Source organism: Athene cunicularia (genome assembly GCF_003259725.1).
Source record: "Athene cunicularia isolate RWA chromosome Z unlocalized genomic scaffold, athCun1 chrZ_part2, whole genome shotgun sequence".
NCBI lineage: Eukaryota > Metazoa > Chordata > Aves > Strigiformes > Strigidae > Athene > Athene cunicularia.
This window is the reverse complement of record NW_020799143.1, coordinates 17,714,297-17,741,696: the sequence shown is the minus strand read 5'-3', so window position 1 is coordinate 17,741,696 and position 27,400 is coordinate 17,714,297. Positions and strand designations below refer to the sequence as shown.

Sequence of the window (27,400 nt, the reverse complement as noted above, 5' to 3'; positions counted from 1 at the left end):
AAAAAAAAAAAAAAAAAAAAAAAAAAAGGCAGCTGTTGTATTACACTGAAATCTTGAAAAGCTTTTGATCGTACCAGCTGCTTTTCAGATGCTGTCAGATGAGGTAGGGCTTCTGCTAACAGAAAGCACAAAAATGTCAGACCAACATTTGAAGCAAAAGTGTACAATTTAGGCAGTTATTTAGTCACAGAATCACAGAATCATCAAGGTTAGAAAAGACCTAGTCCAAACATTAATGTAACAATGACCATTCTCAACTACACCATATCCCTAAGCACTATGTCAACCCAACAAACATCTGCAGGGATGGAGACTCCACCACCTCCCTGTGCAGCCCATTCCAACGCCTAACAACCCCTTCTGGAAAGAAATGCTTCCTAATATCCAGTCTGAACTTTCCCTGGTGCAACTTGAGGCCATTCCCTCTTTTACTGCCACTTGTTACTTGGTTAAAGAGGCTCATCCCCAGCTCTCTGTAACCTCCTTTCAGGTAGCTGTAGAGGGCGATGAGGTCTCCCCTCAGCCTCCTCTTCTCCAGACTAAACACCCCCAGTTCCCTCAGCCGCTCCCCGTACGACCTGTGCTCCAGACCCTGCACCAGCTCCGTTGCCCTTCTCTGGACGCGCTCGAGTCATTCAATGTCCTTTTTGGAGTGAGGGGCCCAAAACTGAACACAGGAATCGAGGGGCAGCCCCCCCAGTGCTGAGTACAGGGGTCAGATCCCTTCCCTGTCCCTGCTGGCCACACTATTGCTGACACAAGCCAGGATGCCATTGGCCTTCTTGGCCCCCTGGGCACACTGCTGGCTCCTGTTCAGCCGGCTGTCAATCAGCACCCCCAGGTCCCTCTCTGACTGGCAGCTCTCCAGCCACCCCTCTCCAAGCCTGTAGCGCTGCTGGGGGTTGTTGTGGCCCAAGGGCAGCCCCGAGCCTTTGGCCTTATGGAAACTCCTCCAGTTGGGCTCAGCCCATGGCTCCAGCCTGTCCAGGTCTCTCTGCAGAGCCTCCCTGCCCTCGAGCAGATCAACACTCCCACCCAACTGCGTGTCATCTGCAAACTGACTGAGGGTGCACTTGATCCCCTCGTCTAGATCATCGATAAAGATGTTAAACAGGAGTGGCCCCAACACCGAGCCCTGGGGGACACCACTTGTGACCGGCCGCCAACTGGATTTAACTCCGTTCACCACAACTCTCTGGGCCCGGCCATCCAGACAGTTTTTTACCCAGCAAAGCGTGTGCTCATCCAAGCCACGAGCAGTCAGCTTTGCCAGGAGAATGCTGTGGGAAACAGTGTCAGAGGCCTTACTGAAGTCAAGGTAAACAACATCCACAGCCTTTCGCTCATCCAATAAGCAGGTCACCCTGTTGCAGAAGGAGATGAGGTTTGTCAGGCAGGACCTGCCTTTCATAACCCCATGCTGACTGGGCCTGAGCATCTGGTTGCCCTGCACGTGTTTGTGTGATGTTGTGCACGTGTTTGTGTGATGGAGCAGGATGAGCTGCTCCATCAGCTTTCTGGGCACCGAAGTCAAGCTGACAGGCCTGTAATTTTTCGGATCCTTCTTCTGACCCTTCTTATAGATGGGCATCACATTGGCCAATTTCCAATCTGTGGAACCTCCCCGGTCAGCCAGGACTGCTGGTAAATGGAAAGCGGCTTGGCGAGCACCCAGCCATTTCCTTCAGCACTCTCTGGTGTATCCCATCCAGTCCATAGACTTGTGTGTGTCCGTGTGATGCAGCAGGTCACTGACTGTCTCCTCCTGGATTGTGGGGGGGGTTGTTCTCCCAGTCTATGTCTCTGGCTGAGGAGGCTGGATTCCCTCAGTACAACTAGTCTTGTTATTAAAGACTGAGGCAATGAAGGCATTAAGCACCTCAGCCTTTTTCTCATCATTTGTTACCCTGTTTCCTCCTGCATCTAGTAGGGGATGGAGGCTCTCCCTGGTCTTTTTTTTTGCTGTTGAAGTACTTACAGAAACATTTCTTGTTACCTTTGATTGCTGAAGCCAGATTAATTTCTAGCTGGGCTTTAGACCTCCTGACTTCTGCCCTGCATATCCTCACAGCATCTTTGAAATCATTGTTAGTGGCTAGCACCTTCTTCCAAAGGCCATATTGTGGTCTTCTCTGCCGCTAGTTTCTCTTAACAGCACCTGGGGACTGCCTGCTCCCGAGCCATTAAGACTTTCTTCTTAAAGAGCACCCAGCCTTCCTGGACACCTATACCCTTTGGGATCATCCCCCAAGGGATCCTTTCAAGCAGATGCCTAAACAAGACAAAGTCAGCCCTTTGGAAGTCCAGGATGTTAGTTCTGATCCCCCCTCTCCTGACCTCTCTAAGAATAGAGAACTCTATTATTTCATGATTGCTGTGCCCTAGTTGGCCTCCAACTGCCACAGCCTCCACCAGCCCTTCTCTGTTCACAAAGAGGAGATCCAGCAGGGCACCTTCTCTGGTCTGTTCACTCACCAGCTGTGTCAGGAAGTTATCTGCCAGACATTCCAGGAATCTCCATCCTGGTCCATCCTGAACCTCTGCTGTGCCATCATCAGCACCAGTCTGTAAAGACCAATATTCCTTCCATTGCTTACATTCAGTAAGTAGACATTTTCTGGCGCATACTGCCTTCAAAATTATCACACACAAAGTAACCTAGGAGATACTAATGCAACTTACTACAAATCTCTTCCCTTCCTACATATTCCATGTTTAAAATTGCAGCTACAGAAATTAAATGTACCATGTTTCTTTTCCGTGTAAAAATATAAGCTTGTGAAAATATCCATTAACCTATTCACACTATTAGTAAGTAATTCTGGGAAATGCACATTAAATCATTATACAGCTCTGACAATTGTCCCAGTAATGAAAGTGAAGGCAAAACAGTACTGTGCGACACAACAACTTCCATGTTAGATAATACAGACCAATTTTTGCAACAAGGGAATTACCCCCTAGTCCTGATGTGTCTGGGGAGTTGTAATTTCTTTTGTCTTTTTAAAAAAATATAATTACTCTTTCTGTGGCTTCAGGTGGGGCATACGGACCCATTAATTACTGCTATAATATCTTAGTCATAGACAAGGGTTCACTGTATAAGATGCAGGTTCTGTGTAGATACAGCAGTAACTGCAAATACACTGTCCTATAGGAGTATCTTACAGTAAGTGAGCTGTCTTTTCCAAGTATTACCAAGGATTATTAGTCTCACCATCAAGCAAGCTAGGAAACTGTTGATTTGTGGCTGGTTTTGCTTCTTGATTTCTGTGTTACCATGACTTTGTTGTCAACCTAATACAGAATAGACCTAAGCCTGCATCTATAACAAACCAACCTGGGCATCCATGTACTGTCAGACGATTTGAAAATATGTTGCAAAACAAAACTAGAAATTGAAGTTTAAGATGGAATGAGTCCCAACTTTAGCACCCTTGCCACCCAATCAATCACGCCATACTTCCTTTTAAGGTCAACATTTCTAGTTCAGATTAGAAGACATATCTGTGCATATAAGTCCTCCAGACAACGTTTTTTAGGGCAATGACTTGCAAGGCATAATTTTTCAGTATACACAGCAGTGGGAATGATCAAACTGAAATTTTTTTCTCTTAAAATAACAGAATATTAGGTCCATCCATCTCAGCGATCAGCTTTTTATATCACTTGTGGCTTTTTTATTAAACTTTGCCTTGAAAAACAATTCTGGTTTAGATTGCTTAGTATTTGTGAGCAAAAGATGGGTTACAGGTTACTAAAAGCCCAGAATGACATTAGCTTGCTTGGCTGTTTTTTAAAGAAATTGTCCTACCCAGGAATGTTAGTTTAGCAGGAGAGCAGAGACATTACAGATCCAAGGTTAGGTGCAAATGGAGCCCATTTATTCAAGAGTAAAACTGTCTAAGGCTGTGATTTGCTACCAGTTCTTAGTTTCCCAGAATGAGCTAACAGGACTTGTGCAGGAATACCCACCCACATAAAGACCAGTGATAGGTGAGAGACTAAATGTAAAACAAAGCTCAAATCATATGCACAAGGGTCTTAGAAGATCAGACACATAGATAGAAGTTGACTCTAACCCCTCTAGTCCATGGCATGGATGCCTGCTTATCTGTTAGAAGAGTGCTTTCTTGGTGAAACAGTCATTTGATGGGGTTACATGGCAGCTAACATCTCCTTTAAGAGCATTTTTTCAGGCTTCTCTGTATGTGCTGGAACACATTAATGATTCTTATATCATCACCACTGATGTTTGTGGATAATATGCTTTGGGACCAGTGGGGTTAATAAACTCCTGTATAATAGGTTTTGATTGGTCTTAGATCCTATTGCTTGGGATTCAGATGTCAGAGCCTTCTAGGTGATAAAGCTTCATTATTTTATATGTACTACTCATATCCCTTTTTATCTATTCAAGTCACTTCATGTTTTTAGAAGAAACTGTGTAAAGGTAGTATCTTGTCAATACCTCCAAGAACCCTCCCTACAGTAGAATAGATGGAGAAAGTGAACTACATCATATTTGCTCCACATTTCTTTCCTGAATCGGGGTAATGGAACAGGTTGGATTTCACCAATGTTTGAATGAAAATGTGTATCTCATCACCCAAACCCATTTCTCACTTTGTGGCTGTTAACCAGTTCCAACACTGCAGGTCTACATGGAAACACATCTGTGTTTATCATCACAGTCGTTGATGTGCACAGCTGTCCCGGTCAAATGTCAGGGGAGGTTTCAATACGATCCCAAGAGCAAGATTAAGACACAAATGATGTCAAATGCTGTACACTCAAACCAGGTTTTTATTATTAAAAAAATGAAGAGGGGTAGCGATAGGACAGAATGGAAGGAAAAGGCAGAAATGAAGCAAGGATGTGGGGTAGGGCTGCAAGAATAGTCACCACCATGGATCCAGCACCGTCCCGTTAGTCCTCAGTCTTCAGTTCTTTGGTGGTGGGTGCACACGGATCTGACTTCAATGGTGGATGCACAAAGAGCAACATTTTCTGCTGCCTTTTTAAGTTCATCATACCCGCTGATCAGCATATCTGATTGCTTTTTGCTTGGTTGGTTGGGATTTTTTTTTCCTCTGGTCCAACAGGTTTTGTTGCATTCTGCATCAAGGGCAGGAACATATGCCTCTTGTCAGTTCATTAGCAATGCAGGCATGGGGTCTGACCTACACAACAGAGCCACAAACGGCTACAGGATGGGGCCAGCTCAGTCCATGTCTGCCCCTTTGATGCTTATGTAAAGAGGCCGGACAATACAACCGCCAAGAAGTGTGGAGGGGTGCATCCTTCAATACACTCCCACTTCTCTGAGCAGCATCCCCCAGACCAGCAGCTTCTCCTGGAGGTTTGCACAGACACAAGCAAGCTTTGAGACAGTCATAGGACATTCCAGTCTCTCACAACAGCCCATGGATTTAAAGGACAATGTCAAATTTCTATTCCCCTGCTTATATGCTTTGTGACTTGTAGTTTATACTTACTCATGTTTCTTCAACCTTAAAATCAGCGACTGGTATTTCACTGCCTGAATAGAGTCATAAATGGCCTAATGTAACAACAGTATGAAACATGTTTTACAAAGGAAAAGGATTTGGTTTACTGCCAAAACTTATTTTTGGTCATCTATTCCACTGGAAGATATGCGTATTCCATTCCAAAATGTTGACAGTGCTCTTAAGACTTAAAAAGAATGTGCACGTTATAAAATATAAATTACGTGGGACGGAGCTGTGAGATTTTCATAGACTTTTCAGTCATTAAGGGATTGACACAGCTGTGTGAATCTGAAACAAAAGCTACCAATTATGGGAAAAGCCAACCATTTACAGTAATTTCTGCCAAATTATTTTCTGTGCAGCTAGATGGCTCTTCAATTCCAGAATTGCTGCCTTTCTTGTAATCACTGATTTTTTTTTCTTTGTTTTCTGCTTCTTATCCAACAATGAGTCTATGGTAATGCATTGGATCAAAGAAAAATGTTAAGTGTTGCACTGTTGCCACAACACAAAAGGAGATGTTACATGTAAAAATTTTACAACCAACGTTCAAACATCTCCCCTTGTATCATCTGCCTCTTAGTTCCTCATTTGGAATTCTTTCTCAGTCCTCAGAATAGCAGGCCAATTAATTTAGGTTTTCCCTAAATATAATTCTCTCTCATCTTTCTATTTCTAAATTTCCTCTCCCTTGGCCATCCCCTTTCTTCTGCAGTATTATCCATTGACTCACCTGCTCACTTTGATCTTTGTTATGCCTCCACATCAAGCAGCTTTTCCTCTGAATTAAACAGGATTATTCACTGCAAGAAAAAAGGAAATGCTTTCCCCCGTTATCTGAATCATTTTGAGGCTTTGCATAACTGACCTCCTTTAATGTTTTGTTTTATCAAACACTTATTTTTCTCTTCAGGGTAATTTTTGTATGAAATATTCAGGTAGGCCTAGTTAAATTATGAATGTCAACATGTACTCTGTGAGGAATTGCCTATTATGCTGAACCAACCCGTGCTCTCAAACAGGAGTTTCAGGTTGTATTTGCAACTGCATCTGCTTTTTTGTAGAAAAAGATGGGGGGTTCTGACTTACATAACCAAGATGCATACAAACAATTTCTGTTTGTGAGATGTGAGATTCAAAAATATTCTGGAGTTGGAAAAAAAAACATCACTTTGAATGAATTTTAAACCGCCATATATTTTCTCTTGATGTCATAGTGAAGTGATGGTGAGAAATAGTTGTTTCTCTAAAAACATCTCTAAAAGCATGAATAATTTGCAGCATTCTTAAGATGCTATGATAAAGAGAGTGCTCTTGGCTGCTTTCTCTGCTCTCATCACTGTTTTTTTCCCCTTCAACTATCCATTGTCAAGTCAGCAGGCACTGTCAATCTAAGGTAGAGAATGGGTTTTTTTCTTCATCTCTGGTCTACTTCATGACAGAGGGTAAAATGCCTTTCTGGGCAGTTGTGCACTGCATTCTCCCCGCTGATTTGGTGATGTTTCCTCTCTCTCCAAAGAAACACAATCTAAAAATCTGAATATGTTTCGGATCACTCTTTATACTCTGAAGTGGTTGAGGTTAACCCTACTGTAAAAAAATAAATGTTCACTTATAGTATTTTGGAAATACTAAGTGCAGCCTCGTGCTGAATAGCTATTCAAATTCAGTCCTGGCCCCTTATACTGGCCTTGAACAGAAGCAGCTCTTCTACCTCAGTAGAGTTTCCACAATAAGTCCTAGAAAAAAAAAAAAAAAAAAAAAAAAAAAAAAAAGAGGTGTGGTAGGAGGGAAGAACTCACTTTTTGGTTAGAAAAATCATTAAAATAAGAACTGCATATACTGGTGTTTGGGAGGAGTTTTTGTGTCCTTTGATTTATTTCACCAAACACTGTTTTAAACTACTTCAAAACAGTTCATTACATTAATTCCCATCCTATGACCTGGCAAATCTGCAGTTAATGATGACTGTGGCTGCTGATTTTACCTATTGCTTTTTCTTCTCATCCCAGGAGTAAAATCAACTTTATCCATGTTTGCACAAACATGTTTGCAGTGTAGCAGCTTATGCCTGACTTAAGAGAAGACTATCCAAAGCAAAACAAACAAATTCTTGTGTCAAGGAATTTCCTACAGGTCTATATGACTTGTTTATCAGGGCACTAGAACTGCTTCTGCCTGTCTTCTGCACAAATCCTGCCTTCCCCACACATGATAGGTCTGCTTCACCCAGATTAGTGAGAAATAAAGTGTGAACAGTTATTGACAAATGAGGCAGGGGAACAATTTGTAAGAATTCAGAAATTTTATTATTAGAACCTGTTACAACCTATTACAACTGGCTCCTTTTCCTAATTATCTCAGTGCTCCTGCCACTTCAGGGGTTGTCTTACCTATGACTTCATTTGCTTTCTGTTTGGCCACATCTTCCCTCCTCAGCATCTATGTGACATACGGTCTTTTTAGCTGGTCCTTTGATTTGGCAGCTGCCATTAAGGAGGCCATATCATGTACACATCTATGAACAGCTGTTATTTGTATTTCTAAGGTTACCCTGCATTTATATGCATATAGAACTTGAGAAATCCTAACTGGGAGTGTAATACCTGTGTTTCTCAGTGTGTGAATAATTTCTGAAAGTCTGTTTGGTATTCACTGCTCTCAGGTAAGACAGTATTACCTGACTTTGCCTATAGAAGTGCAATGCAGTATCAGTGTGAAGGCAGAAAAACAACATAATGCATCATAGTAGGTTAAACTGACCCCCCTGAGCCAGAAACTACGTAGAGGAAAGAGAAAGAAAAAATAATCTGCCAAACAAGAATGGAGCTGGTGCTAAACAGACAGCAGAGCTGTTTTAAAATGAAAGCTTCTGAGAGTCTAAAATCAGATAATCTCTTCCCCTTGCTCCTCCCAATCCCTGCTCCCCAGCTCTCCCTACCTTGCTTTCTATTCTGATGCTTTTTTTCCCCATCTCTTCAGTTTTTTACCTGATTTCTACCTACCTTGCCTGAAAATGAGGTTTCTACCTGCTGGACAGTAATTATTGCTGGCAAGTACCACAGTGTGCTGCAATCACTGTGCTTGCAGAGAATGTCTGTTTTGGCTCAGTGAATTCCTAGTACATTTTTCTAGGAAGAATTAGGACACAGCTAGCTTTTTTCCTGGAAATTAAATCTGTTCACATTAAGATACTTCAGTAAAATCTTCAATGAAGTAGACGGAAGACCTTTCCAGTTTTGGGATGGGAGGGGTATGTTTGTGTCTTTTCCTGCTATTAAGGGCAAACCTCGTGCATTTCATTCAGACAGGTTTTGTGGAGGCAAATGAGAGGTTGTCTTGTGACACAAGAGTTTGACTGTGGTCCCAACCACCCCCTCCTGAGAGGAGCCTAGCAGAGCTAGTGGTCCTTGTCCGGCTGCCCGCAGAATTGAAAAGTAGCTGCTATCTTCTACTGTACTCTGAAAGTAGATCACTATGGTCATATCAAAAGAAATGCAGATATTAGAGTTACACTTAGCAAAAATCTGGAGGCCTATCAACACTGTTTTTGAAATTAGTTGATGCAACCTTTATTGGTGACTCAGAGGCATTTTTGTTTGTCTGTCAGGTGTGTTTTCATCTTAAGATTTAAGTCTTTCTTCACTGTGGTGCAATACAGTTTTGTATTTGTAAGGCATCTTAACATCAGCTTCTGTTATATTTGTAAAGAAGAAAATGAGAAGAAAAACATTTTTAAAAAGCTTGATGTTGGAAGTCACAGTTGTTCACAGACGTGCCTTAGGCAATTACCTGAAAAAGTCATTTTAAGCCAATAAATATTATGAACACCAAGGAAAAAAGGAGAAAATAAAAAAAAAGACCAAGCCCAAAATACCCACAGTGGTGGTGGAGGAACAGAAAAACCTGTTCTTTTAAAATAATTGAGTTTAACATCAACAGTTGAAACTACCAGCTACATGGAAGTAACAATGTGGCCCAAAAAGTATACTTGATTTTTGGATTTTTTTCTTCTTTGAACATAAATTGCTTTTCATATCAAAAGAAATAACTAGGTAGGGTAAATGGTAGTTTTTCTGTCTAATACAATTTCATTATGCTCAGAAAAATATAGAAAACCATTTTATATATACAGTTTGAATCAGATCAGCATAAAGGAAATTTCACAGTTTAAACTAATCTTCCTTTTTTTCACAGCAATGGAAAACAATGGCTAGTGATAGTCTAATACTGCAACTCTTACCCCTTGTTTTCTTTTGACAGGGCACACATCTTAAGTATGTATTACTTTTTAACCCCAACCTCTTGGGTTTTATTTTTAAAAAATTAAATGTCCTGGAATTCATATACACACCTTGCTATGTTATTTTTTTCTCTTATTTTTTCACTAAATTTGTACAGAGCTAGGACTCAATAATAGGCTTAAATGGAACTACCATAGGTCTTCTTAAAGGTGAATGGCTCTTAGACACTGTTTCTTCTTTTCCTTTAAAGAAAGGTTTTCTTTTTAACTGTTAATGCGTTATTAAGTGGATTTATAAGTCTTTAATTTACTGGTAGTTTTCCATGTCAGTGGCAGACATTCATCCAGCAAGAGGTAGCTGGAATAGATTTTACTGACCCAGATATTTTCCTTTAGCACAGCAGTTTTACATGGATTAGTGTAGTAGCATCTGTAGCCCATTCTAACAGGGCTCTGGTCAATGTCCTATTTTAAAAGCACCAATGTGTTGTTTCTGAGTTCTCTGCAGTGATTTACCCACCAGAGTACCTGTAAGTGGCAACTAGCAAGATGTCAGATACAATAATGACTCTTGAAACTAGATGAATATATTGCAAAATTCTTACCTGTTAATTGGGAGAAATCACCAGAAGAGCAAGTCTCCAGCAAGACATACAGATACGTTTTTTGAGACTGAGAGGTATTGAACATTTCTAAGTGTCAAGTCTGCATAAAAACTTTAGAATGATTGTTGCTGCAAAATTTGTGTAGGAAATTTCAAAGCATTTTGAGGATATTATAATCAGACTGTTATGTGGCAACACTGTATTCACTCACCTAATTGTCAGCACCTGCCGGAGCTGCCTGTAAGAAGGGAGATGTTTCTCTTTCCCACTGGGAAAGAGAGAAAGGCTTTTTCTTCCTTCTTTCTGCCTTCTGACCTGGCTGCCTGGCTGCTAACCTTTGTGGCACAGTTCATCATCTGTGGCATGGGAAGTGCATCATAAGCATGTACAGTAGAGAGGCTGATCTCATCCACTCACATTTTAATTGTGTTTTGAGGTGAAATGTACATAGAAATGTGTATTTCTTCCCACATTACCTGTGCTCTACAGGTCAGAGGAGCAGACTGCCTGCACTGCAGGGAAAGCTTCCTTGCCAGTCATTGAGGACATATGAAAAACATTATGAAAAACATCAGGAAAAATATCAAGAAACACTTCTTTACCTAGAGCGTGGTCAAACCCTGGAACAGGCTTCCTAGACAGGTGGTCAATGCCCCATGCTTGTCAGTTGTTAAGAGGCATTTGGACAATACTGTCAATGATATACTTTAACTTTTGATCAACCCTGAAGTGGTCAGGCAGGTGAGCTAGATTTGCATTGTAGGTTCCTTCCACTGGAACTATTCTATTCTACTCTGAAAGCTGTGGTATGGGAATAGACATCAAGTGGTTTGCCAGAAACATCTGTAGATTCCAGGGGGAGAAAGAAAATAGATCATTAAAGTATCGTTTGCAATATTGGTGCTTTGTCTCAGGAACACTTTGAAGAGTCAAACTAAGTCTAATTTGAAAACAGTGTACTTCAGCTGGGGAGGACACCTAACATAAATACTTTCTCACATTAACTGTTTTAGACATCATCTAAATCAATTAACTGACTGAGCTAGCCAGTTTCCTATTCATCCAGTTTGCCCTTTCAGTCTCTAGCATGCTGTGCTACTGTCACTGATGCCAATGTCTCTTACCTCGCTTCGAAACTGCTAAAGGTCTAGTGTCAACTGAAGGTAGAATAGGCGCTACAGGAGGCACTGGATTTCTTGGGATACACTTTGCAGGGCTATTTCAGCTGGCAAACTGAAGCTTATCACCCATGTTGTCTCAGCCTTGACCACTTTATACATACCTCTTTTGCCCATCACGGTACACTGTTCTTTGTGCCCTGATGTTTGCTGACCTCTGTCCCAGATGCTGCTGAAATTCAGTGGTGCTGTATGAGTAAGAATCTATGAATATGGGGACAACATATGCTGCTGAATATGAGTATAAAACATGTTCACACAATTCCTAATTAAAAGTATTGCTTATTAAAAAAAAAAAAAAAAAAAAAAAGTAGTCCATACTGGCAAACAGGTATTCAGAGTATAATTATGAAATAGGTTTCATCATTTGTAAAGGAAAGGCACTAATAAAAAGCTGCAGTCTCAATTGCTTCACAAGAAGCAGAGGCCCAAGAGCAGCTATTGCCATGGCAGCAAAAGGAGCACGGGGATTTACACTTCTATATGTGTCAGTGCAGTCTTAACCAAGAGTGAAGCTGTCTTGAAAGAACAGCCTCACTACATCCATTCTTATTCTTTATGAATTATGTATCTCATCTTACTGACTCAAAGCTTATACCTTATAGTGATAGGTCACTGACAACACATAGCTAAAGATGTTTCTGGACCTGTTAGAATCCTAATTCTTGGATTATTTATCTAACTTTCTGCTATATAAAATCATGAGTTTGAATAGGTTGCTCATTTCAGTCGAAAATATTCGATTCCATGTGCCATAAATTAGGTCCACAATCTATAATACACCTAATTCCTCCTAGTAATGTATTGGTAAAATTAAATCCAATGTTACTTTAATACAAGAATATTCTTCATCTCTAATTTCACCCTGTAAGTATCACTGAAGACTTTCCTTCCGTATGCTCATTAATACAATTTCTATCTTTAGCAAATTTTATCTCACAAAAAAATACTGTGTTAATCCTATCTGATAAGATTCTCATAAAATGTATAAATTAAGATCATCTTGCAGCAATCAGAACATTTTGAGATCCAAATGATACTACCCTGATTTAATTTCTTTTTTAAAAAATTACCCTGGTTTCAATAATGGTATTGTCTGTTAACATTTCAGATCACAGTATTTCGCATGGGATCAGAAGGACACCAGGATATTGATTTAGCTATCCTGACAGCATTACTAAAAGGTAATGGAGTTTCACTCCACAGTGACTCTGTATTGATCCAAATGGGTTAACTCTGTGTCTCTGCTGTGCTGAAACCTGAATTCATTGACCATATCTATGATATTGAGATGGTAAATTTATAACATGAAATTGAAGTATACTGTTTACTCTAACCGCTTTGTACAAATCCAACTCTTTCTTTACTGCTTAAATAGCTACTGTTTTTCCTTTCTGAATTTTTATTCTCCACCCACAATTGCTAATGAATCACAAGAAATATCAGTGGTGACCCCCCACCAGTTATCTGAAAAGGTTAGTACTCAGAAGAAGATAGCCAAAGAACTTCTCAGACTTAGGTTGTCTTGGTGTCTAGTAGAACATTCAAAGGGGATGTTATCTCCCTTTAGATAAAACTGGCACTATTGTCAAAGCAAAATGTTACCAGTAGTCATCCTAGGAAAATCTGGGAACTGTGTGGGATTCCTTCCAGTTTCCACTGGTAGAGCTAAGAACTCAGCTATTGGGGCGATAGGAGTTTTAATCTTAAACTTCATAGGTAGCTAAATCTTTCGAAGACATTACATGTTACACCTATGCTCTTAAAAGATTGTCTCACAATAAATCTGCTGTTGCTACAATTTATTATAAACCCCGGTTTTGCAGACACTTACACTATTTAGCTCCCTTCGAAATATGTTATCAGGTAATTTGATATCTGCTTGCAAATACAGAAACATTGATTTTAAAGGCTCTGAAGCACATGTACTTACCTGATGAAGGGTCAAGGGCTCGAAGGGTCTAGCCCTCCATTTGTATGGTATTTCCCCAAATGGGATTTTCCCAAATCACATATATCAATCACCATGGTCATCTTATTGCTGTCTGGACTGTTTTGTGCTATGGAGTACAGACCATACTGATCTTAAGAACAAAGAACAAGACATACCAAACAATTTTAAAGAGAAATCTGAAAAATACTAGGGAATGGGTTTCCAAAGGTCATAGGAAAGTTATACTTCATGGGCCTCATTAGCAGTTGCCATCATGCTATTGCCACCCCCACACATGAATAAGAACATACATAATGCCATGTAGCAGAACTGAATAAGAGTAATGACAAAAAAATAATAGTTTTAGTGGGTATTCAAAAGATAGTGGGAATTATTCTTGATCAGCATTCTTCTCAGTTTCTTCCTGTGCAGGTTCACAAAAGCTGTATGAAGAGAAAAGGGAGAAGGCTTGAGTAACTTTCACCTAACCAAGCAAAACAATATTTTACCTTTTACACAATTACTAATCCCATTTCAAAAATGTTACTTTAAACATTTTAAACAAAAGTAGGAACAGGAGGACTAAACAAGCACTGGGCACTTCAAAAGTATGACTGCAACCTGATAGCCACCAGCCAAGGAAATAAGCTGCAATTATTTTGCTCCAGTAGCTTTTGTTTCTTTAGGCTTGTGTAGTATTGCTTTCTCCACCTTTTTGCTCATTTTGTTCAAGGTACCAGTTGTTTGTCCTGCTTGTAACATGACTACTTTGCTGCTACCTCTGCAAAATGAAATCTCAAGGCATTTTGGACATCCTTCACTCAGAAACAATATAAATCAAGGTGAAGAAAGGAAAAATAAATTAATTCAAAGCAAGGAACAAAATTGCATCCATCACCACATTCCTCTTTTCGATCTTTTGGAAACATTTTAATTGCAGTTTTCATTTTTATCTTAGATATAACTGGATCCTTCATTATCATTCATGTAAAGTGTATTGTCTTCATGTTTGCTCTTAAGACAATCACTGAAACTACTGCTCTTGATTTCTATTAGTAAGATACAAATCATTTTAAAAATGTGATTCCACTTTTTCTAGGTATTTTTCCAAGGTTTGAATCCCAACATAGATCTCTTGAGTCTTTTACCACCTTGAAAGCTACTTCTTGGAAGCTGAAGAAAATAAATCATAGGCCTGGGAGGGATTGTTTTCTGTTTGAAAAGTTCTTCTGCAGTATTTACATGAGCAACTGTACTATGGTTCCAGTCTGGGTATATGAGTAGTCCTGTCTGATCTGAAACATCCATTTGCAAGTGCCTAATTGGTCCTGTCATCTTAGTAAAATAAATTACCTTCCCTCTTCATAATAGTAGTCCAAGACATTATAGTGAACTTCTGTTAGCTCAGAAGGTGTCTGGATGTGTGTAAGTAATTTTGACATTTTCTTTCATGCTTGCCTGACAATCTTGATTTGGTAATCTGCTGATGGAAGCAGCACTTTTGTCTTGCTCAAGAGCCAGAGAAACTAAAATTTACACCTAATCTTCCTTGCTCCTCACCACCTTATGATTATGAAGGTACTCAATGAAGATTAGATTTATCAGATGCCTGAGCTTTCTGATCACAGAGAATGAAATTCCATGTAACTTTTTATGCACTGTGTGCAAAAATGAGATCTCTTGTCTCAGGCAAGTCATACCTTATTCATACCATGTCTTTGTATAAAGGTTCTGGGCCACCCTGAAGGAAATAATGCCTTCCTGTAAATATACTCCATCGCGCTGATCAGTAGTTGGGTTTTTCATCAAATCAAGAAATCTAAGGTATTAATGCTGAACCACATGTCTATTGATTTACTAGTAAGCAAATCTGAAGTCTGGGTCTGAATTATCCTGAAATTCATAAATTTAGATTCAGGAATTAATCTCTTTGACCTCTTCAGCACTGTGTGAAAAGAGGCAGAGGAAAGTATGACATTGGTGGTGATTATTGGTTACTTTTTCTCAGCCTCACTTATGAGGATTATGCAGTTCTTGCTAGCTGGTATTCAAGGTGCCTACCAGCTAATTATGAATCCCACCCTGGTGTAAGTGATTTTTTTCTGGGAGCGGGAGGAGGGAAGGAACTGGGAGATGCAAAATATCATTTCCTTCTGGCTGTATAAACTGACTCTTTTTAAACCAGCATCAGGCACACTGCCAATGCAGGAACTCTCCTGGACAGGATATTCCACAACCCCCAACGCCTGCACTGAATATGAGAGTTTATTTTCTTGTTTGTTTTTATGAGTCACTTGTTTAATCTTGTCAGCAGATCTATCTTTCTTGGAAGTGATCTCCAATGAATTAGGGAATGGCATCCAAACTGGTTATCAATTTACATTGCATGGATGTCACAACAGCATATGGCTTGTGAGTTGTCTTTTTTTTTTAATTTCAAGAGACATGCAAATGTGGGAAGCAAATTTCCAATTGTGTGAATTTGTAGCAAGTAAGTTTATTGATACAGTTTAACTGTGGTCTCTTGAACAGTTGGAACTCAAACAGTAACGGATTTTGTCCTTTTGCAGCTGCTAATTGAGCAGAAGGCGTATGACAGGGAAGTTAAAGACAGCATATGGAGATGTTCTAAAATATAATTGTTTTGAAGCAGCATCAAAGATCCTAGTTCACAAAGCTGTTGCAATGTCTGGAGCATACTAGCAGCACCAGCCATGTTTCAGCTGGTGCTCCAGAAACCTCCTTAGTACAATTGTTAGCATTGGGAAGGAGGTGCTGTGTAGTATCTGCATATTGTAATATTACTGACATGTAACCGTCTGAGATAGGCCATGTTATATTAATGTAGATCTGATATCTCTGCATGCTTTCCAGTCATGAGTGAGTCATGACTCATGCTCACTGAACAGCCATCATGTAGTATGAGGTGGTCCTGGAAGGCAGTGTCTTCCAACCATGAAATCACAAGTCTGCCAACCATGAAATCACTGACACAGAATGATTTCAGAGTTAGGCCAGATATCTCGTTACTGCCCTTACAGTTGTTGCTATCAGCTCTGTTATTGTCAATTGGTTTGCTAAACGCGAGGGAGATATTTATAGCAAATGCAGTGGAAACATAGCCTTTTCACCAAAGAGCTGCTGAAACAGAAGACAGCATGAGACCTGCTGAGATGCAGAGCAGAAAGTGAACTTGCATTGCTCTTTTCCCTAATCTAATTTTTTTCTTTAAATTGTTATTCAAAGGGGACACTGACATACTTAGAAGCAATGTGGAAACGAGTCTTCAACAACCATTTCTGTCTAGATAGATCAGTTCTGTGTCATTTCAGCTTTCCAGATTTCTGAGCACAACGTATCATAGACTATCCCAGGAGAATCCTTTAGAGGTTTACACTGATCACAGTAAACTTTAGCTACTATAGAAAAGCCTGTGGTCTATCTCTTCAGTAATCTGGGATCCTATAATGGCACAGGTCTGACGTGTACCCTGGATCTAGGATACAAAGCCAAGTTTATGGTCACAGAATTTATCATCAAGGAGTACTGCATTTTTGATCCAAGGTATTGGATAGATCATCTTATTTTTTACCAGAAGAATCTATGCAAAGGATACAAGCACTCTTGGGTGGCCACCTCAGAGCATAAAGTTAACACCTACAGGGACTAACAGCCATCCCAGATCTCCTTCTTGTTCATTCAACTTCACACCATCCTTGTATTGTCTATGTATATCCAGCAATATCTATAGTGAAATAAAATACTGCCCAGTCAATGCATTGCATCTCAAACTTTTATTCTAGGAGCAGACAAAGGGGAGGAAGAGTCCCACTGCAAGCATTAGTCATATTGTCTTAAAACATTCTTTTGAAGAACATACCTTATGGTCAGCCAGACACCAGGATACTGAGTAAAATTACATAGACTTAGTTGTATTGCCTAAAACCCTATTTAAAGCAGTAAGCATACAATGATAATTAAAATAATACAAGACAACTAAACAGAGAATCTTTCCATGAGATGGGATGAAACAGAAATGCAGCAAGAGGAAGTGTTGATTTCTCACTAGTGACACTGCTAAGGGCCTAAGAGGTGATTCCCATGTGATCCTGGTATTGAGTTGATGAGAGCAATAGGCTGTTAATTCTACCTTATTTTTTTATTTCCCAGATATCCTTTGGCTTTGATTTGGGTACACTGCAGTGATGTTCATGAGTGAGAGGGGTTCTCAGAAAGGTTACATTTTGGATTCTTCTTACTGACTCAAATCCATTCTCTGTGGCACTGAGTGCAATCAAGGAAATGATCTAAATGAAACAGTATCTTAAGAAAGCCCACCTCACATTTGTTCTAGGGAGTTTTTCTTATATTAGTGGAATTATTTTTACTTCTTAATACTGGATAGAATTCCATCTGAAATAGTCTGACTACTTTCTTTTTCGTTTGAGTCAAAAGTCATGAGTCCATCCTGGAATAAAATCAATTATCATCTGCAGCTCATATACTGCTCTGTACATACTTTTATAGCTTTTATTTTTCTTATGTAACACCAGTGTAATCCACATTCACCTGAAAACCATGTAGCGACAACAGGAAACAGGAGAAGGGTTCAAGGGCTTTGCAGCAAAAAACCTCACTCTGGGAGCAGCTATCCCACCATGTGCATCAGAGCTCCAGCATGCAGACATGTACTGCCCTGTCTATACCCTAGCTGATGGACTGGTTTGGACATGAAATACAAAAAACACCTTGAGAAACCATACATTTCCTTCAAATACCAAACTGCTCTGTGAGACAATGAAATGCAGCATTATAGTAAAAAACACTGAGAAGAGCATCATCTCCAGGAGTGCACATGCACTCACAGGAAAACTTGCCCACTCCTGGCAGCCTTAAACACCATGGAGGAAGGTGGCTTGCTTTTCTCTCTGCTCAATATTTGGAGTAATAAGCATGCCTAAAGAAAACAATTCTGATGAACTGCTGGGCTTGGGGTCCTTTCTGGAGATGCAGCCACTGCCTCATGCATGTGCCATTTGTTCTTTCACATGATCAGATGCACCAGAAGGCCCTGTGTTCACCCAACAGCTGGGTCCTTCCTAAAGCACAAAAAGGTCCATGAATGCTAGGCCATCTGACAGAAACTAGGGAATTCTCCCTGCTAGGAGTCAGAAGATGTTCACCTGAAGCCTCTATGGTTTGGCCTGAGTTTTCGCTGAAGTGAGAACAGTGGAAGTAGCCTACTTCCTTTCCAAGTCCATCTGATCCACTCAATCAAAAATGGTTTCTAACCAGGCTGCACCCCTAGCTACCCAGACTGTAGGCTGCAGTCAGTTTAGGAAAATAAGGAGGTAGCGCTCCCTCATCACATGTGCAAAATAGGGCAAGGCTGCAGAATTCCCATCACTGACCCTAGGTTTTGGAGTTCACCCATGTGCCTTCTCCACTGCTCACCAGAAAGCTTGCCTGAGCACCCGTTGAAGCTCTCACTTCTGCAGGCACATGGATGGGAAGGAGGAGATCCAATGACATTGTGAGAAAAAAATGTGCTTTTGAAAAAGGGAGAGCATTATTTGCTCTCTGTACCTAATTTATACTATGATAACGGCTGAGGGTAGGTTTTTAACTGTTTTTATAAACAAAATTAGAGACCTTTTTGCCCTTCCCAAAGGTAAATGTTTTCTGTTCTTGAATGTTACATATTGCTTGTATAAGAAACTCAGAAAGGTTCAGATGTCATTAGCAACCCCCATGAGGTCATTTGTGAGGACTTTTTTCTGTGTCAGAGTATATAGCAATGAGAAGCTGCGCCTTATGTAAAGCGATTTCTTCTTATTCACAGAACAGTCTTTTGCTGTTTTCACTGCTTTTTCATATTTTCTCCATTTCTTTCTGCTCCTGCATCACCTACCTTTTTATCAGAGTTCGTTTCTGTAATAAATTTAAAGTGATCTGAGTGATCAGATGGTCCACCATCTCCCAAATAATTGCTGTAGATATTGCCAAGCATTTGGCAAAGTTTCATGGCAGTGAACTGACTGCAAAGCTGAGTTATGAAATTAAACCGTAGGCTAAGCTTCCCAAAGGTCTGCTGAACTGATCCTTCACAAAGAATGTCATCAGCCAGCGTGTTACGCTGTTTTGTGTGCCTCCAATTTCAGAGTCCACTTTCAGTTGGAACAGTATATAATTTTGAATAGTACTGAAATGGGGACAGAAATGCTTTGAAGTAATGAAAAGCTGTTGTCTGTCCTCACTCCGTGATACCAGTATAAGAATTAATAAAGACAACAAAACAGTGGAGGTATCAGGCCTTTACAAAATTAGCCTTTATACAATCACCTGATCACTGCAAGCAGCTTTGTAGTTAAAAGTCAAAGGGCCCTTTATTTATTTGGTTGATCAGTTCGTTCAGGCCAATTCTTACTGTGACACTGAAGCGCAGACTTATTATTGCAAATCAGCTAATAACCATGAAATCCTTAGTGAAATACTAAAAAAGCACAGCAGGGCAGGAATGTCCCACAGTGTCCATTAAAACTACAGGGAAAAACGTACTCTCCCTCCAAAAAAACAAGCAGCTCCTAACCCATCTTATCATCTTCATAGTTTCTTACTTAATTTGGATATATTATACCTTGACACCAGCTTTATACTATGCTTTCTTACATTAATATTGCTTGTGTGAAGGGAAATCTGTCCCACCAAGATCCCTCAGTACAAGTAGAGAGAGGAGAAATTCCTATGCTTGTACATGATCCCCACCTTATCACGTGGGAATGCTTAAAAGATGTTCATCAAATATGCAGCCACTGAAATTGGGGTCTGCATGAGCTGAACCTGTTTGTAATTAGTAGATGCACATGTGTGTATATATGTGTGCACTCGTGTGCATACATGTGTGTGAAGGTGGACCAGTATCCCTCCTGGCTTCTGCTCTTACTTCCTATCTGAGAAGAGGGAAATCATTTTACTCCAAGTTGCATCTGCCAATATCATGTGCACCTACGTATTTTTCAGGAGTGATGTGAGTAAATACTTTTATGAGACAATCTGCTAACCATAGATTCACATTTGAGAACCAGTATTTTATTACAGGGACAGTGGAAGGTTTGGTTTTGCTTTAATATGAGATCAGCTGCAGAAATTGCATGGAGATCTGTGAGGCTTCTGACAAAGAGGAATTACCGTGGTGGCCTGTTGACTGAGTCTAAAGTATGTCTTGTTTCTTTTTTCTCCTCCTCTTCTCCCTGCACCCCTGTCTGTATACACAGGAGCTAATGCATCTGCTCCCGACCAGCTGAGCCTGGCCTTAGCCTGGAACAGAGTAGACATCGCCCGCAGTCAGATCTTTATTTATGGGCAACAGTGGCCGGTACAGTATATATACAGCATCTTCTACTGAAAACATTTTCAACCCTACACAACATTAAATCCATTCAATTGGCAGCAATGGTTTTAACACAGATTAAAATATTAAAAGTCATGCTCCGAGACAAACACGAAGTTTCAGTTCACAGCTACTGAAGAAGGGCACGGTTACAGTGTTACATGCTCTCTTCTTTAAGGAAATGGTGACATCTAGCGATGCCTTAACACTGAGAGACCACACCCTTAAAGAAGCGGGAAGCAACACATTTATACTATCAAGCAATGATTCCGAAAGCTGAGAAAAACCAAGTTATCTGTTTACAGCCATGTTACAATGTTAGGCTATAAATTAAAGGAAAGGCAAAACTTTTTTGCTCTTCAAGCAATAGGGTTTTATATACAAGTACAAAATTTGATCATGATAGGACGTCAAAAATATGTTGCTGGACATCATCAAGTGGACCACAGAGATGATCAGCAATGTTACCACAGAAGTGCTTGGCTCCAAACCTGAGCTGGTGTTAATTTCATGCCCATGGTACTCTGCATCAGTCTGCCTGCTTCATGTCCACCTCATCCTAGGCTTCAGCTGCCACCTGTGGAGACCAGCTCCCTGGCCAACACTGTTCCCCTGGGGGGCACCGTGGGCAGAGATTCTCTGCAGGAGTGGGAGGGCTGTAAGTAGAGGGGTTAGTGGATGCTGTGTGGTGCAGAGGAGGAGTAATCAACTCCCAGCTTGTGCTGTAGTTTTTACAGTGGTAGAAATCACCCAGGAAAAAAATTTAAAAAAAAAAAAAAAAAAAAAAACAAAAAAACCCTCTGTCTCTTCCTGTAGCTCCTTAAAACCCACCATGACTTCATTCAGAAAGTTTAATTGGATCACAATATTCATTACTGTGACACTTGTTTTATCACTGTCATGAGAATTTTATATGCTACCATTAAATAAGCATTTACAAATCCCCATGGAAAAATTATAACAAAAGGAAAAGCATCTACTTTCATACCCTTGCTTTAAATGTAATTTCTGGAGCTTGCTGCCCCTTAAGTTACTGTCCCTTCCCTTTTCAGTTATGGAGTCAAGAGGACTACTTACCTTGTGTTCAATATTGGGCACAAGTATGCATCAAAACATGGGAGGGATTTTAACTGTACTAAAATTCTGTATTTTACCACTCCATCACCACATCATAGAAAAAAATTTGCATAAATGCTGCAAGCTGCAATCGTTTTGCAAGCTAAAAGCTGAAATTATGAGATAATTTCTCATACTTCTTACTCTCCTCAACCAGAAAGAGATAGAAAAGGTTTTGCATAAGATGACCTCTTGTATTTGGCTCTTCAAAGAAATGCCAATTGTGAAACTATTTCTGCTCTTGGGTGTCAAAGTTTCCCTGAGTTTCCACCCCATGAACAGAGGAAAAAGCTAGTAAAGGCAGAATTAAAGTGAATGTGTGTGCACATAACAAATATCAGAGAATCACAGAACCATTCAGGTTGGAAAAGATCCTTGGGATCACTGAGTCTGACCATCAGCCCTACCCTACAAAGTTCTCCCCTACACCATATCCCCCAGCATCCCATCTAAATGACCCTTAAACACATCCAGGGATGGTGACTCCACCACCTTCCTGGGCAGCCTATTCCACTCTCTGACCACTCTTTCTGTCCCAGCTCCTTCAGTCGCTCCTCACAGGATTTGTTCTCCAGGCCCTTCACCAGCTTCGTTGCCCTCCTCTGCACTCGCTCCAGCACCTCGATATCTCTCTTGTATTGAGGTGCCCAAAACTGGACACAACACTCCAGGTGTGGCCTCACTAGTGCAGAGCACAGGGGGACTGTCACCTCCCTACTTCTGCTGGTCACACCATTTCTGACACAAGTCAGGATGCCATTGGCTTTCTTGGCCACCCGGGCACACTGCTGGCTCATGTTCAGCTGCTTGTCAATGAGAACCCCCAGATCCTTCTCTCCCAGAAAGCTCCAGCCACACCTCTCCCAGCTTGTAGCCATGCAGGGGGTTGTTGTGGCCCAAGTGCAGGACCTGGCACTTGGCCTTGTTGAAGCTCATCCCGTTAACGTTGGCCCACTGACCCAATCTATCCAAGTCTCTCTGTAAAGCCTCCCTATCGTCATGCAGATCCACACTCCCACTTACCTTGGTGTCATCTGCGAACTCACTGATGACACACTCTGTGTCCTTATCAATAAAGATGTTGAACAGAAATGGTCCCAACACTGAGCCCTGAGGAATACCACATGACCGCCCGCCCACTGGATTTAGCTTCATATAGCCAATATAAATTAATATAAAATATTAAAATATATTTATCCATTAAATCTATATACATTCATATTAAATATAAATGTACCAAATATAAATAAAATATTTGTCAGGAAAGTGAGAAATAAAGATATTAATGAGATGGTTAATACTGGAGGTATGATCACCAGGTTCCATTTCCATGGTCTTAATCTGGATTTCCAGGAGTATGTTAATCTTAACATTCTGATACTCATTTTTGAAATGTTGCCATGAATCAGAGAAACTGATATAGACTAAAACTGTGATTATCCCTTGTTAAGCTTAGCAGAGCAACCCTCAGAATTCTGTCAGGATTCCCTGCTTGTGCCAGGGTGACCAGACCAGCCAGTTAAAGGCTGCAATGCCCAGAAACAGCCTGAATTAATCACTTGCTTTGCAGGTGGGCTCCCTTGAGCAAGCAATGCTGGATGCACTGGTGTTGGACAGAGTGGATTTTGTGAAATTACTCATAGAAAATGGAGTAAGCATGCATCGTTTTCTCACCATCTCCCGGCTAGAGGAATTGTACAATACGGTAGGACCAACCTAAGGCAACTTTTCTATCTCTATATTCATTGTTCTACCTCCCACTCATATTATAATGACATGATGATGCACAAAGTAGCCAACACCTGCAGAAATTGCCCATGTTAGAAGTGCACATTGTCTTTTAGTTTTGTCTCTCATATAATGGAACACACTGTGTCTTGCTCACCTAATCTGCTGTATGGATTTTGCAAAACATGGATTAAGCCTCACACAGTACCAGCTGATTTCTGGTCATTGTAATTTCAATATGATAGACCTGAGATTTAGACAGATGGCACTGTCTGGAAGACAATAACTGGCAAGTTAGGACCTGTAGGAGGGTGATATATGATTCCTGACAGTATGAGCCCTTACCGTTTCAGAAAAATCCTGCAACTGTTAATGAAGCTCAGCCACTAGAAAACAAGTAGAAGCAAAGTTCTTGAGATAATATATTGAATTTGAAGGTGAAATCTGATGATTTCTGGAGGTCTGTTTACAGTGAAGGACTTCCCCATGTCCTCATTGAATATTCCAAAAATTTTAGTTTTGACTTTTAAAAGCCTGTTTGCAAGTTTTCTTATCTTTGCCCTTAAAATTTGAACCTAAATTTGAACTGCACAGGTTCAAATTGCTTCTGAGCTCTCAACTGCAAAACACATTTTAGCATTCGCATCATTATTGCTTACCAAAAGAAATCAGTAAGTTCAAATTGCTTAAGTGGTATGGAAAAAAGTCTTAAAGCATTGTCTATTTTAGGATTGCCAGTTCTGTCTGTTGGAGAGAGGTTGTGATATAACGCATAACCCTTTTCAAAAAGTTTTTTTCTGACAGTGCTTTTCAAAGCCCTGCCATCATAAGTTGCCAACCTGGGATGTTATCCAGAGATTTTTCACACTGATGGTGACCAGAAGTCAGTCTTTCAAACATGAAAAGTATTCATTAAATTTGTGCAAAATACAGAGGAACAGGTATCTGTGCCACCCTTGAGACAGATTCCCATATGATCTTTGATCAGCTTAAGCTATGTCTATCAACTAGCATCTGTGTATTAAGAACAGAATGAGCTTTGTTGTTACAGAGATAGACATTTTAGTTCTTGTACCAAAGCAAATTTTTACAGGGACTTAGTCTGAGGAAAGTCTTCAGTTCTGCAATTAAAAGAAGGTCTTTTGGGACAAATTTATTGGGAGCTATAGAAATCACCATAAAATATTCATGCAAGAGTTCCAAAAGAGCCAGATTGTAAAATACCTAAACTACCAGTTATGATATATGACCTAATGCAGCCATAATAGCCTTAGCACAAAAAAAAAAAAAAAATTACAAGGACATTTTAAAAATGCCGTATTTCAACATGAGCCCTGAGAGTGAGCTGGAAAACTACAAACCAGTGAATCTGACTTCTGCCATGGCAAATTTGTAAAAATGCAGTAAAGCATAGAATTAATAGACAAGGGGATCAATTTTATGTCAGGAAAGAGTTTACCCAGGTTCAGTAGGAAATTATTAAACCTTAGAAATCTATTACCATTTCTGAAGTCAACATGCAGGAGAATAAGGATGTTGCACTTGGTCCACCTGCTTTTGCAAAACCTGATTGACAATATTTGAAAACCTCTGAATTTATTAAAGAAATTTAGCTGTCATGAAGGGGCACTTCTGGTTTAAAAACTACTTGAAGGATGGAAAACAGAGAGTAGGAATATATGGTCTGTTTGCACCACGAAAGGACATCATGACCAGTGGTCCCTGTCCTGGGACCACTGCTGTTCAGCCTGATTAGAGATGATCTGAAAAATAGTAACTACTGAAGGGACAATGTTTACAGGTAACTTAGCATCACTCGGGGTAGGCAAATCTGAAGCAGCATATGAAGAATCACGGAAAGTCTCACCATGGTCAGTGATGGGGTTACATAAAATTAAGTGTTGGCAAGTGCAAAGCAATGTATATATGGAAACACTGACTCTGCACATCTGCAGTGGTCTCATCTATCATTAGTTACAACCAAGGAGACCCATAAAAGTCTCTTTAAAATATCAACAGTGTGAAAAAGCACAACAGAAAATAAATTACTTTTCAACATAATATTTAATTGAAATTGTGGGAGTCTGCTGCAGGATGTTTTGCTTGTCAGGTGGAGTCAAAAGAAGATTGGACAAATTCACAGACTATGCATGCTGTTAGTGGCATTCAGGTGAGACAGCCTAGATGATGCAATGTGGAGCTCAGGGCCTCTCTGAGTCACCAGTGGTGGAAATGGAGTTCCTGCAGGAAGGGTGACACTTAAGCAGCTGTTTTCCTTTCCACTCTCTCCCAGAGGCTGTGCATGTTGTGCTGCTTTCCTGCTTTGCCTAAGACAGGAGCCTAATCTGGTATACAGGACCTTAGTTTTCATCCAGTATGGCAGCTCTTCTGGTTTTCTTACTGGAGGGTTTTGTACAAAAGAGAAGTCAGATGAAATTAAGTTCTTGTAGTTGATTTTCTTTGTTTTTAACTGATAACACTGTACAGTTGAAGTGCTCTCAGTTGCCAGATTTTAAACTACTAATGTGAGAAAGCCATTTCAGCATTTACATCTTGCAGGTCTTTTGATAATGCAAAACTATTTTATTCTTATTTATTTGTCCTTTGCAGAGACATGGACCGTCCAACACTCTCTATCATCTTGTCAGGGATGTCAAAAAGGTAAGAGTCCTATAGACGGTATGTTGGGAGATAATGCTATGATTGCTTTTTGTAGCTAGATACAATCTCTGTTTTGCACGAGCTGTCAGTCAGAGCCTACTCCTTCCCCTGCCATTACAGAATGTCCTGTTTGTATGTACTGAATATGATCTTTTTTCATAAAGAGCACAATTAGCAAGTTACTTGCCTTGCTTTCTCTGTGGTTTTAGATGCTTGGGTAATAGTGCTTCTGCTAGCATAATTGTACGCTCTTACATACTGTGTGGATTTATGCTGTTGTCTGTATTTTTCCATACCTGCAGCTATTGTCAAAGCTAATTTCCATGGTTTTAGTTTACTTCCAAACCTAAAATACCCTTATCCTTGTGGTAGATCCTAGTTTATTGAAACAGTTCCTCCTTATGTGTGGTGTGGTATGTTGTAGACATCTCCCTCAGCAGAAATATACCAAAAAAAGTGGTATGACTTCCCCTCCCCCCTTATAAAGTTAATTCCAAACATCTTGAATTATAAAGAACCGTTAGGAAGGCAGGACAGAAACACAGAAAAGTATAGTGACAGGGAGGAAATACCAAATACCTTTAGCAGTGTGTTCAGGATTAAAAGTGTTACAGCAGCAGCCAGTGAATGAAAATCCCTTATCCTCTAACTATATGGATCAAGTAAGGAGATTGAGTCTGCAACTGACCTCATCAGCTTGAGTATTCTCCCAAAGCATGCACAGATCCCCTTTTATGGAGCAGACTAAAGCTAGAATGCATTTAGAATGGATACTTCTCTTGAAGTCCAAGATACCAGAATATTATTTTACTAAATATGCAGTTACTTATGTGTCTATAAGAGTTCGAGGCAAACTTCATCTGTCTTCTTTAAAATATATTCTTTTTCAAACTCCTCTCCCCAGCATCATTTTCAAAGTCTTCCTTTGAAGGCATAGCAATTTATATGTAAGTGACTCAATAATATCTTTTTCTGAGTCCCTAACAAAAGCTGTATTTTTAAAGGAGCTCTTGGAAAAAAAAAGCATCAGAAT

At 40.1% G+C, this 27,400-nt stretch overlaps 1 protein-coding gene across 1 annotated transcript in view; it reads left to right on the top strand.

The window, feature by feature from the left end:
• The window catches only part of TRPM3 (transient receptor potential cation channel subfamily M member 3), a 324,961-nt gene that overhangs the window by 226,901 nt on the left and 70,660 nt on the right, over positions 1–27,400 (top strand). Inside the window, exons 9-12 of the mRNA XM_026866467.1 lie at positions 12,651–12,723; positions 20,747–20,847; positions 23,549–23,683; positions 26,317–26,367. Of these exons, the coding sequence (XP_026722268.1) occupies positions 12,651–12,723; positions 20,747–20,847; positions 23,549–23,683; positions 26,317–26,367 (360 nt within the window). The remainder of the gene's footprint in view (positions 1–12,650; positions 12,724–20,746; positions 20,848–23,548; positions 23,684–26,316; positions 26,368–27,400) is intronic.